Source organism: Pholis gunnellus, assembly GCF_910591455.1.
Source record: "Pholis gunnellus genome assembly, chromosome: 17".
Classification (NCBI taxonomy): Eukaryota; Metazoa; Chordata; class Actinopteri; order Perciformes; family Pholidae; genus Pholis; species Pholis gunnellus.
In genome coordinates this window covers 21255700-21269423 of record NC_136544.1, presented here as the reverse complement: position 1 = coordinate 21269423, position 13724 = coordinate 21255700, and the positions used below count along the sequence as shown (strand labels likewise).

The 13724-nt window shown below is 37.7% G+C and overlaps 1 protein-coding gene across 2 annotated transcripts; it reads right to left on the bottom strand.

Annotated features, from left to right (window-relative positions):
• Positions 1-4178: 4178 nt before the first annotated feature.
• Positions 4179-13438, bottom strand: amdhd2 (amidohydrolase domain containing 2). Of its 2 annotated transcripts, none has more exons than XM_079178049.1 (12): positions 13106-13438; positions 10639-10808; positions 9031-9167; positions 8766-8905; positions 7946-8000; positions 7617-7829; positions 7457-7545; positions 7031-7175; positions 6845-6952; positions 5883-5951; positions 5381-5482; positions 4179-5280 (listed from the first exon to the last, which is right to left on the bottom strand). In XM_079178049.1, the coding sequence occupies exons 2-12, from the start codon at positions 10719-10721 to the stop codon at positions 5201-5203; spliced, it is 1221 nt and encodes a 406-aa protein (XP_079034175.1). In that variant the 5' UTR covers positions 10722-10808; positions 13106-13438; the 3' UTR covers positions 4179-5200. The 2 variants fall into 2 exon arrangements, with proteins under 2 accessions (XP_079034175.1, XP_079034174.1); XM_079178048.1 differs by having other exon boundaries at positions 10639-10776.
• Positions 13439-13724: the final 286 nt, after the last annotated feature.

The following is a 13724-nucleotide window of genomic DNA, read 5'->3' as shown; positions in this document are numbered from 1 at the left end:
AACTTCCCACAGACGTCTAGTGTCGTATCATTGTACTCTGTCACCCAGATTAGACCTGAAACGTGTTTTTTAAAGTTTGTTTAAGTTGCATTAAAGTGAAGGTTTGAGTTTCACTTTAAAACTAATCTTGACAAAAACAATTCAAAAGAGAAATATGAAGCAGAGTGTTTTTCTTAGAGGTTACTTTTACTTGGTTCTGAACCGTCTCAGTGTAGTCCTGATCCTCTATATGAACCAGTCTCAGTGTAGTCCTGATCCTCTATCAGACCTCCATCAGTAAAGAGACCATCAGAGAGAAGATGGTCTGTTTCTATAGAGTTATTCTTGATGCTCGTCATCGGAGCCACCGGGTCGGATTCTGGTGAAACCAGATGAACTCATGCAGGTTCACCAGAACCTCCTTCAGCTCAGACTCCAGCAGAGACCGGTCCACCGTGGACAGACCCAGATCTCCGGAGGGAGGAGGAGAGCTCAGCTCCTGGCAGCAGCAGCAGCATCTCCTCCTCCTCCTCCTCCTCCTCCTCCTCCTCCTCCTCCTCCAGGAGCAGAGCTTCTCCTCTCTGCTGGAGACCCAGGACGTATTGCTGGACCCGCTGGAGGGAAGGGAGGCACGGGAGAACCAGAACCAGGACTGAGCGGGTCAGACTGTCAGACCTGCTGCAGAATGAGAGGTTCTAAAGGGACTCTGGTGCTCAGAGACACGACAGCTTTAGTCCACAGAGACCAACAGAACCACTAAGTTAAAGTTCTTCACAGTAACTTTAATGAAACACATCCTCACATGTTGAGGTCACAGTCTTCAGTATTTCATGTTTAACTATCAAAGAGAAAACGTTTGTTTTCACATCAAAGAATCGTGTGAATTTTCTTTACGCCGGCTTTGATAGTTGAGATTGAAACTTCCTTCTGTTGATCTGTTGATCTGTTGATCGAGAAATCAACTTTCAAGACAGAAAGTCTCGTAACAATCTCCATGACAACGAGGCAAATATGATCTGCTGAGGAAAGACCATGTGATGCAACTGAAGCTCCAGAAGAGCTGCAGGAGGGATCCTGAGGAGAGATTGTTCTGCCAACGGCTGATTCAAGGTCAAGAATGATCGTTTAGCCTAAAATGATGTGAGCTCTGCTTCATGGTTTTCATTAATTAACACAATAAATAATAACAAACACACAGAATGAGAGACCAATGATATATATAACTCCACACTCACAACATGGTAACACATATAGTTTGATTAAACACTGAAACGTGTATTTCTCAATCAACACATGTGGCTCTACAAACCTTAAACAGCTTTTATTTTGATTTGTTTAAAAGCATCTTATTTATACTTCATCAGTGTCATCGGGGACAAATGAGCATCAGAGTCCTGCAGAGAAACACGTTTAAAGCTCCATCAGTGAGCGACTTGGCTCACCGTCTCACTCCGTGTTGTCCTTGGACAAGGACTTAGAACCCGCCTGAGAACCTGAGGAGCTGCAGCTCCGTGAGCGATGAAGACACACCGACCACAGAGACACTCGTCCTCTATCAAACATGCACTTCTTGTATCGTTATAAATCACACCTCAAAAGAATGTGTCCTTTGTCTTTTATCTGTCTCTGAATGACTAAATGATCAATGCATTGAAGGAAAAACTCATTTAAAAGACTCAAAACTGAGTCAAATAATTGCATTCAAAGAGGATTCCTCCGTGCCTCACTGCAGATGCTTCCCTGCTGATAGAGAAGTTCACATAGACTTTAGGTACCTGGTGCACCTGCAGCATACAGCTGGTGGCTGGATGAGCAAACCGCAGAGAGGACACAGAGACAGACAGCAGCTCGGTGGACAGCCGGGACTCACCTGCTGCAGACGGGACACGCTGGGCTTCAGCTGAGGAGAAGGATGTTTGCTGCCGGCTGTCTGAGATCTCCATGCATCCCTCTTTAATATGAGCCCGATGTGCAGAGTCACCACCACCACCGCTCTCCTCTCACCATCACTGTTAAGCTGCAGGGAACACGAGACACTTCCTGTCACAATATTTCAAAATAAAACTACATTTAACCAACATTTTTTTTATAAAACACACACATATATATATATATATATATATATATATATGTATGTATATATATATATATGTTTACAGAAAGTCTATCCAAAACAATCAGAAAATTAGACAACACATTTTTTTATTTTTAAATGAACTGTTTTTATTTGTCATATGTGAGAGTAAAGTAAATATCTTTGAGTTTTGGTTCAGCTGTTTGAAGACATCACTATGGGCTTTTTATCACGTTATAGTCTTAATAAATCAATATTATGTAGATTAATAAAGTGTATTCATCTTAGATTGCAGCCCTGAAGCAGCACACTCTTGTAGAACTAGTGGTATATATTTCAAACATTTATTTTGTATTAATGAATACATTAATTGTGTTAATGAATAAATTAAATAAATGCAAATAATCATAGTCATAAAAATCTTCTCTGTTCTAAAATATAATGTCTGCACAAATTAGTGCTTCAAAATAAAATACTTCAGGTTTCGGCTTGTTGGGCTTTAAACTCAAATGTTTGTTTATTCTTGTTCTCATATCATCATATTCCATTAATCTATTTATTTTAACTCTTTGAAATGAGTAACGACCAAAATCCTAATTAAAAATACCAAACATAACTTCCCCCGTGACGTGTTAAAATGTGCTGATTTATTTATAATCCTCACATTTAAGAACATCTCTGGATCTCTGGAATGAGAGAATATTTAAACAATTATCAAACTGATTGTTTATTTAATTTTCTGTAAATCTTCCAATCAATTCATATTTCAAGCACTAATTATGACCCCTGTGACCCCCATCAGCATAAACAACACTGAGGCTAATTGGTTTAGTTTTTTGCACATATAGAAGTAATTTATCAATACATTTCGACTCAGTTCTTGTTGTGGAATTTGATGCGTGTTGCTCTTTTATTTTGAAGGTAATTTCGCTTCCGTTTCCGGTCCTCGCGGTGGCTAACTACGGCTAGCTTCGTGTAGCTCTCCTTCAGCTCGGTTCTCTCCAGGGACGTTTCTCGGGACAGGACACCGGGACGTATCGACCGTTATCCGGTCAAGATGAAGATCCTTTTTCCTCCATTACGGTTCTGGATGATGCAAAGTTAAAACCCAAACATGTCGGTTCAGTTACAATTTCACCACCGAACTCCATTTTACATCTAGCAATATAAACTAGCTTGATTTACAAGCATGTGTAGGCTACACATTTTAAAACATGAATTTAAGTTTATTTTACAAATCATTGCTGCTCTCTGCTTAAATATAATTCACCAAACTCCTCATAAATCTAGCAGTACAGGCATGTGTGCACCGTAAAAACCATACATTTATAATATAGTTATTATAATAAATAAGACACTAAGCAGCACTTTCATTTAAAACTCAAACCTGGGTTAGGGTTCTATTCCAAAAGTAATTAACGGCCCGCGTTAGCAAAGTTAGCTAGCAGCTAAAACGTGAAATTCGGCATAAATTGCCCAACAAAGTTGCTTCTTTTTCTGAATATTCTGTAACTCTATAGCTAGCTTACTAAGCTACTTAGCTTAGCCTTGTAAGGGTTGTCGGTTGAGCTTGTGGGCCGATTAAAAGTAGTTTTAATTTGAAAATGAATGCTCCTTTATGTAGAGCAAACTTAATATTGTATTTTCAGATTTGATTGTCTATTAATCTAATTTAATGCTAATTACAAAATGCATATCAGCAATCTGAAAAGCTTAATTTAATTATTATAAAGTACATTTACTCAAGTACTTTTACTGTACGATTCGTCCTTCATTATGTTTTTTTAAGTACACTTTACAACATTTCAGAGGGAATAATGTACTTTTTACTTCACTGTATTTATTTGACTTCTTTAATTACTTCTTTAGATTAAGATTTTAAATAAAAACAGTGTTTGGTACTTTGCTCCAATTTTATGGCAAATTCACAGTAAAACAAAAAATCCGTCAGTAGTCAAAAGTATGATTTCAGAGGGAAATATATATATTAAGATTTTGCAAAAAGAAATAAAAGTAATGCATTTAACCAGTGGTTCCCTGTGGTGGGCTTGTGTCCTTCAGATGTCTCTGAGAATAAATCAGATAAAAACTATTACAGACAACAAAAATCCACTTAAACATCAGATAATAAAACACAAGTAAATGTTATTGCTTAGAAAAGGAGACGATGTCATACAGCAACATCCACTGAAAGTTGATTTATGTACTTTAATAGCAAAATGTTTCCCTTTAAATCACAGATGTGTAAAATGATGATGTGCATTTAATCATTTATAAAACCCTAAGTACGTCAGAAATACACCTCAAATCTACAAACATTTAGATAAGGGTCGTATGACTCTGGGTTTGATTGCTGATATTTGATTTAAATACATTTTAATTATAAAACAGATTGATTTAGTAAAATACTGGCAATCAGCAAAGTCAGTCCAACAAATGTGCAGCAATGAGCAATAAAACCCCAAAAAACTACATTTCTGGATGGATGAAATATGGAGAAAGAACTTAGATATTCTTAAATGGAAAAGTCTCGAGGAAGAAAGTTTTTATCTTCTGTAAAAGGTCTAATCTCTGTACGGTGGCCTATTGAGGACATCTGAAGCCCCATTTGGACCGGATCCATGTCTCTATGTCATCAGATCAATGATGTCAATTCCATCTGGAGCTCATGTGTCTGTGATTTTTCAACCATCAGCGATCAGTGAGCTAACTGAACCTGCTGCAAACAGAAAACACATTTAAGAGTTTATATAGAAAGATCTGTTTACTACTGAGTCTGAAGTAGACGGCGACGACCATAAACCAAGATGGCGACGAGAATGCCGTCAAGAATGGCGACTTTTATTAGATCTGCACAGGGCTTCAGGCTCAGCTGCACACGAGTACTTCAGTCGTCAGTCTAAGTTGAACTTTCAACTTAAACTAAATATTCAAAAGTACAACTGAGACTCAAGAGAAGTCCTTAGATTTCATCCATCCAATAGTTTCCAATCAGTTAAACCGGATCATTTTTAAATTAAAGAGCAACTGAAGATAAAGTTCCCTGTGTTTTCTTATCAAAAACATTCAACACATTTGTGGTTCTGTGATTTACAGCTTCCCCCTGAAGGCACCGCGGCTCCCAGCTTCAGGCTACTTCTTCTTCTTCTATGGTTCTTTTCTCCAGACCTCCTCTCCAGAGATAAAGGTGGCTTTGACGTTGAGGGCGTCGTCGAGCAAAACGAGGTCTGCGAACACGGACACATCAAACACAAATATATAATTATGACATCATAATAATAATAATAGTTTCTAAAGAGAGATGCAGATTCTCTTCTGGATCCAGACCTGCGTCCGATCCGTAGTCCAGGTTCCCCTTCTTGTGCACGACACCCAGCAGCTGAGCCGGATGGAGCGAAGCAGCTTCCAGAGCTTCTTCTACACTGCAGCCTGGTCAGACACAAGCAAATAAATCACATTATTTAGTGGAACTTCTCCTCAAATTCTGTCACCATTTTCCTGGAAAAGTACCTGCAGGATTGGTGTTTGAATACTGAGGAATATTGTGTTTACTGGAGGAAAGTACTGTGATTTTGAGGTTAATTTTCTGCATTTCTGCTTTTAGAAACATTTCTGGTAGGAGTTCTTTTAAAATCCAAGTATCTGAATGTACAAACATTTTACAACAAAACCGTCTTTGAGAAGCTTCGTGTTGCTCCAGAACTCAACGGATAAAACAAAGGATAAAAAAAGAACTAAAATCAAGAAGCACATCATTTGTTTCCAACATTTTTAAACTGAAGTGTTTGTTTAGTTGCGTTTCTGCTGGAACCAAATCTCACGAGCTCACCTGCAGCCTGTTTAAAGTGACGCACACACATGTCCATCGTAGCGATGCTGCCGCAGAGCGTCGTAGTGCCTAAAACACAGACATGTATCAATTAAAACCAGTTTATCATTAACCATCACAGTGTAAATAAAGTTTTATCGTTAACCATCACAGTGTAAATAAAGTTTTATCGTTAACCATCAGAGTTTAAATAAAGTTTTATCGTTAACCATCAGAGTTTAAATAAAGTTTTATCGTTAACCATCAGAGTGTAAATAAAGTTTTATCGTTAACCATCAGAGTGTAAATAAAGTTTTATCGTTAACCATCAGAGTTTAAATAAAGTTTTATCGTTAACCATCAGAGTGTAAATAAAGTTTCACTGACTCAGTAGAACTTGTGTTTCTAGTCTCTGATCTCTGATCATGTTTCATTGTAAACAACCAATCAGAGGAGAGCTAGTAACGTTAGCAGCACCGCTAACGGCTAACCAACGAGGTTCATTCAGTGACATCATGATGCCTTCAGGCTCTGCTCAGTGAACATGAGTACTGGCTGAAGGAACATTATAACGTTATCATGATGTGTTCACGTGAATGTAAAATAGATATTAGAGATGAATTATGAGCGTTTTAACTTCCTAACATGAGCTCTAAGCACATTATTATACATCAATAAAAATAATAATGACGATAAAAATATAATCTATTATTTCCTTATCATTTGAATTGTGTGTTTTAATGAAGAAAAAAACACTATAAATTACTATAACAAAGTAAAAGTATAACATTTATTATTTTTGATGATTTAGACTTCAGAGAGGTTTAATAAATATAAATATTCTGGATTCTTGTAGACCAGCTGATACAATCAAACATCAAAGAGATCTATATCTGTTAATATGGATCATCAAGGATCGAGGATGAGGAGAAGAAGAAGAAGATCAGATTGATTTATTTTAAAACATAAGAGGAGCTTGAGACCTGCCACGTAGGCGTGAAGACCCTGGATCTCAACGACCTGCTGGCCCAGAGTGTGACGACCAGGAGGGAGACCCATCGCCGTGATGGCGTCCGTCACCAGAACCAGACCTGAGGGTACAATCACAGGTCACGACAGGAAGTGACATCAGAGCTTTGTCAGCCAGGACGACGACGGCGACCTCTGACCTGAAGGGTGCGCTCTGTGAGCGATGCGCAGGGCGGCCGGGTTGGTGTGGATCCCGTCAGCTATCATGCCGTAGTAGACCGTCCGGTCCGAAGGGACCTGGTCACTGGTCAGAAGACCCACTATACCCGGGTCCCGGTGGTGGAACTGGACCACAGCAGAGAGAAGGAAAAGAGGAGGAGGAGGAGGAGGAGGAGAAGCAGGAGGAGGAAGAGGAGGAGGAGGAGTTAATGAGATCTAATCAGAGATAAACGGAGACGAGCAACTTCAGGAAGACAAGGAGGTACAGGAAGTACTCACGTCCTTTACTGCAGTAGCAGTATTACAACCACAGTGTATAAATACTCTGGTCCAGTAGGAGTACTAATACCACAGTGTATAAGTACCCTGGTACAGTAGAAGTACTCCTACAGTGTATAAGTACTCACAGGCAGCATGGCGTTGAACAGGTGGGTGATGAAGGAGGCTCCGTGATGAACCGCCTCCTCCGCCTGAGACAGGTTGGCCACAGAGTGACCTGGAGAGGAAACATCAGTAACAGGATGTGTACACACATAAATACTACCGACCACGTACCACGACGCTCACCTAGAGACACGGTGATGCCCCTCCGGCAGAGCTCCCTCACCACCGATTGGCTGCCGGCCAGCTCCGGAGCCAGCGTCACCATGGCCACGTTGTCCAGGCTGCCGTAGGCGTCCATCAGGTCCTCCATCCCTCCGGACCGGAAGGTCCTCAGAAACCTCTCCGGGTGAGCTCCTTTCTTCTCCACGCTGATGAACGGACCCTCCAGATGGAAGCCTAATATATATATATATATATATGTAACAGACGTAACATATTATGTGACCAGATGTTCTTACAGGATGTGAAATAAAATGTGTGTTTGATAAAAGCTGCAGTGATCAACATCGTACCCAGAACTCCGGCTCCTCCTCGTCCTCCATCGTGAACTTTGACCTGAGGCAGAACCTGGAACATCATGAGTAACATCTCGTCATCAGCAGATAATAAAGTCAGACAAAAGCAAGACAATAGACTTTAAAAAGTGAATCATTTAAGTCAACTTGAGGACATTTAAAGTTAGTTGTTAGTTTAAATTAAATCAGACCTGTCAATCACGTCTGACTTTGTTTATTTAAATGTGTATATTTTATACATATTATTAGTATTATTAAAGAAAAGAAAAGATCAAATAAAAGCCTTTTTTGGTAAAAGCGGCACAAGATGCAGACAAATAAAGTAATAACTAAATAATAAGGCGGTAAATACACTAAAATAAGAATAAAATGTAAAGTAAATAGTAAACTACACAGAGAATATAGAGACAACAACTACAAAGCAAAATGCAGTGAGATGGTTAAAGTGAGAGTACATGTATGGATATTAATATGTATATAGTATATATATCTACAGCATATGTGATAGAATATCAGAGTAGCAGAGTCAGCAGGTGGATTTGTATGTAATGTATGTTGTGTTGGTTAAATTACTCTCTACTAGTATTTCATGTACATGTAACTCTGTAAACATGTTATATATAAGATTCAAACCGTTATAAAAATAATAAGAGTCATTAGAACTTTCAGACAATAGTCTGAATTAAGATGTGAAATAGAACAGTTATGTAGAATAATTAGAGTTTGTGAGGTTTAAAACGTCCTGAAGGTTCCCCTTGTTGAGGAGGCGCTGTGTTGTGTTTGAGGACTCAGGAGAACTCAAGTTAAAACCAGTTACCTTGTGATAGACTGCTGGAGGAGACGTGACCAGCGTGGGGCAGAAGGACGTCACTCCGTGCTGAAGGATCTTCTTGGACACGAAGGAAAGTCCACTGCTGACGTCCTCTGAGGCCTGAGAGAAGTCAATACCGTATCCTCCTGAGGACAAGAGGACAGACAGCTGAGGACATGTCCTACAGGATCAAAGTGTCCTCCTGAGGACAAGAGGACAGACTGCTGTGTGTGTGTGTGTGTGTGTGTGTGCGTGTTTGTGTGTGTGTTACCATTGATCTGGACGTCTATGAAGCCCGGGGCGATGATGCTGCCTTCACAGTTCACACGTTCATCTGCGTATCCTTGTTCATCAAAGAACAACTTCTCTGGATCTAAAATTCTCCCGTCACGCACCCACAGGTCCTCTCTACACACACACACACACACACACACACACAGTAGAACGTTTGTGATAAACTGAAGGATGAAGTGTTCCTTTATGTGTTGATGTTGAATGTTTGTGATAAACTGAAGGATGAAGTGTTCCTTTATGTGTTGATGATGAATGTTTGTGATAAACTGAAGGATGAAGTGTTCCTTTATGTGTTGATGATGAATGTTTGTGATAAACTGAAGGATGAAGTGTTCCTTTATGTGTTGATGTTGAATGTTTGTGATAAACTGAAGGATGAAGTGTTCCTTTATGTGTTGATGATGAATGTTTGTGATAAACTGAAGGATGAAGTGTTCCTTTATGTGTTGATGTTGAATGTTTGTGATAAACTGAAGGATGAAGTGTTTCTTTATGTGTTGATGTTGAATGTTTGTGATGAACTGAAGGATGAAGTGTTTCCTTTATGTGTTGATGTTGAATGTTTGTGATAAACTGAAGGATGAAGTGTTCCTTTATGTGTTGATGTTGAATGTTTGTGATAAACTGAAGGATGAAGTGTTCCTTTATGTGTTGATGTTGAATGTTTGTGATAAACTGAAGGATGAAGTGTTCCTTTATGTGTTGATGATGAATGTTTGTGATAAACTGAAGGATGAAGTGTTCCTTTATGTGTTGATGATGAATGTTTGTGATAAACTGAAGGATGAAGTGTTCCTTTATGTGTTGATGTTGAACGTTTGTGATAAACTGAAGGATGAAGTGTTCCTTTATGTGTTGATGATGAATGTTTGTGATAAACTGAAGGATGAAGTGTTCCTTTATGTGTTGATGATGAATGTTTGTGATAAACTGAAGGATGAAGTGTTCCTTTATGTGTTGATGTTGAATGTTTGTGATGAACTGAAGGATGAAGTGTTCCTTTATGTGTTGATGTTGAATGTTTGTGATAAACTGAAGGATGAAGTGTTTCTTTATGTGTTGATGTTGAATGTTTGTGATGAACTGAAGGATGAAGTGTTCCTTTATGTGTTGATGATGAATGTTTGTGATAAACTGAAGGATGAAGTGTTTCTTTATGTGTTGATGTTGAATGTTTGTGATAAACTGAAGGATGAAGTGTTCCTTTATGTGTTGATGATGAATGTTTGTGATAAACTGAAGGATGAAGTGTTCCTTTATGTGTTGATGTTGAACGTTTGTGATAAACTGAAGGATGAAGTGTTCCTTTATGTGTTGATGTTGAATGTTTGTGATGAACTGAAGGATGAAGTGTTCCTTTATGTGTTGATGTTGAATGTTTGTGATAAACTGAAGGATGAAGTGTTCCTTTATGTGTTGATGTTGAATGTTTGTGATGAACTGAAGGATGAAGTGTTCCTTTATGTGTTGATGATGAATGTTTGTGATAAACTGAAGGATGAAGTGTTCCTTTATGTGTTGATGTTGAACGTTTGTGATAAACTGAAGGATGAAGTGTTCTTTATTTGTTGATGTTGAATGTTACCTCTGCAGCTGGTGCTCTCTCAGTATTCTACAGTTGATAAACTGGGTGATTGAAGCGTCAGACACCGACTTGTTGGACGGCATGTTTGTCTCTCAGCAGACGGGTGGAGACAAACTCCGTCCACTCAGCGCCAGAGGACTGAAAGACGCAGCAGAACAAATCAAACGCTCCTGTTAAAGGAATGTTTCAAGTAAATTCCTTTAATTGTTTTTTCTTTCTCTCAAACTGAATATCTTTGGACAAAATCACACTGGGACATTTTAACAAGCATTTATAAAAACATGTCAGAAAATATGTCTGGTGGAAGAAGTACTGCGATCTTTTACTTCAGTAGAAGTACTAATACTACAGTGTAGAAATACTCTGTTAGTAGTAAAAGTCCTACATTCAGAATCTTACTTCAGCAAAGGTATATGCATTGAAATAAAGTACCACAATTAAAAGTACTCACTGTGCAGAATAATGTATATTTTATAGTATTATAACTATTGATGGATTGTTGTGTCCAACACTTTAAAGATGGAGCTAACTTGAATGACTTTATATACTGCTGGTAGTTTAATCTGTAATAATACTTCATTTATTAGTTGGTTAATACTCTGAATCTGTAAAGTAACTAAAGCTTTCAGATAAATGCAGTTCAGTAAAAAGTACAATATATGCCTCAAGTAAAGTACAAGTAAACTGTACTTTAATACAGTATTTGAGGGTAAATTAAAGTAAAACATTTCCATCATTTCCTAAAGTCCAAGGTTGTTGTTTTCTGTACAAACAAACAAATATATTCAGTTTACTGTCACATGAGACAAATAGAAGCAGCCAATCATCACACAGGAAATGTTTCTTAAGTCTTACATTTGTTTTCAGATATGTTGAGTCCAATTATTCTCAAAAAACACTTCCTTCATTTTTACACATGAGCAGGTTTTACTTCCCTAAACACACAAACTATTTAAAAATGCAAATATCTTTCCTGAAAGTCTCTGGTTTCCTTTATATATTTAAAAAACAGAATCAGTGCACGAGCATGATTCACCAGTAATAGATGATAATGATTCACCAGTAATAGATGATGATGATTCACCAGTATTATATGATAATGATTCACCAGTATTAGATGATAATGATTCACCAGTATTATGATAATGATTCACCAGTATTAAATGATAATGATTCACCAGTATTAAATGATAATGATTCACCAGTATTATGATAATGATTCACCAGTATTAGATGATAATGATTCACCAGTATTATGATAATGATTCACCAGTATTATGATAATGATTCACCAGTATTAGATGATAATGATTCACCAGTATTATGATAATGATTCACCAGTATTAGATGATAATGATTCACCAGTATTAGATGATGATGATTCACCAGTATAATGATAATGATTCACCAGTATTATGATAATGATTCACCAGTATTAGATGATAATGATTCACCAGTATTATGATAATGATTCACCAGTATTATGATGATGATTCACCAGTATAATGATAATGATTCACCAGTATTAGATGATAATGATTCACCAGTATTAAATGATAATGATTCACCAGTATTATGATGGTGATTCACCAGTATAATGATAATGATTCACCAGTATAATGATAATGATTCACCAGTATTAGATGATAATGATTCACCAGTATTAGATGATGATGATTCACCAGTATAATGATAATGATTCACCAGTATTAAATGATAATGATTCACCAGTATTAAATGATAATGATTCACCAGTATTATGATAATGATTCACCAGTATTAGATGATAATGATTCACCAGTATTAGATGATGATGATTCACCAGTATAATGATAATGATTCACCAGTATTAGATGATAATGATTCACCAGTATTAAATGATAATGATTCACCAGTATTATGATAATGATTCACCAGTATTAGATGATAATGATTCACCAGTATTAGATGATAATGATTCACCAGTATAATGATAATGATTCACCAGTATTAGATGATAATGATTCACCAGTATTATGATGATGATTCACCAGTATAATGATAATGATTCACCAGTATAATGATAATGATTCACCAGTATAATGATAATGATTCACCAGTATTAAATGATAATGATTCACCAGTATTATGATGATGATTCACCAGTATAATGATAATGATTCACCAGTATAATGATAATGATTCACCAGTATAAAATGATATCTGATATCTTATCCGTGGAGGTGCAGCAGCTGACTTTGACCCCTGATCGTCTTCATGCTCTCAATGTTGCAACGAGCAAAATACATATGAATCTACTTTACTGTTGTCTTTCAGGTTTTATTACATGTGTACTATTACATGGCTGTCTTTAGGAAACCACTACTTGTGGCTCTGGTCTGTTATCTACGTGAAAAGCACAAATCCAAAGTCCGTTCTGAAAACAGCCAATTGAAGGTGTCGTTAGCTCTGAGAATACTTTACAGACCTTGAGAGGGAAAGACGGAAGTAGTCCGAGGATTGGTACAATCCAGTCGTCAATTCGGCGTACACCAAATACACAATACTACACGTATTCCAGTAGAAGTTCAACTTGTTCAACCGTCACCACGTCGCTCTTCCTCCACACAAATACAGCAGCAACATTAAACTAGTGCATTTCTAACCGAGTTCGGCCACCGTACATTCCGTATTCCGGACATTCAGCTCTCTTGTCATTAGCAGGTAAAGAAATAACCCAACTAGTGTTTCGAAGTATTAAAGTACTCGTCTGGTGTTGGACCTGAAGCTGAAGCGTTTTCAGCTGAGTCTGTCGAATAGGAACGAGGGAAACGGAAGTCATGTGACCGCTGCAGGTCAGCTGATCACAACACGAGAACCAACGGTCCCTGAAGTACACACTGATGATGAACACTGAACACAACTCACGTCTGACCCTTTATTCCGGAGAAGTACAAAGTAAATCAAGTTTAAATATAAATAAATAAAGACAGATGTTCACTCTACTTCAAGAAAAAGTCCTGCTTTAAAAATCCTACTTCAGTAAAAGTACAGCAGTATTCTCAGCTCTATGCAGTAAAAGTACAGCAGTATTCTCAGCTCTATGC

Excerpts from the sequence above, each read along its gene's own strand:
- amdhd2 (XM_079178049.1), bottom strand. The coding sequence starts at position 10,721 with ATGCCGTCCAACAAGTCGGTGTCTGACGCTTCAATCACCCAGTTTATC. Across the intron at positions 9,168-10,638 it reads AGAGAGCACCAGCTGCAGAG|AGAGGACCTGTGGGTGCGTG; the intron begins GTAACATTCAAC and ends GTGTGTGTGTAG. Across the intron at positions 8,001-8,765 it reads CTCCAGCAGTCTATCACAAG|GTTCTGCCTCAGGTCAAAGT; the intron begins GTAACTGGTTTT and ends ATGATGTTCCAG.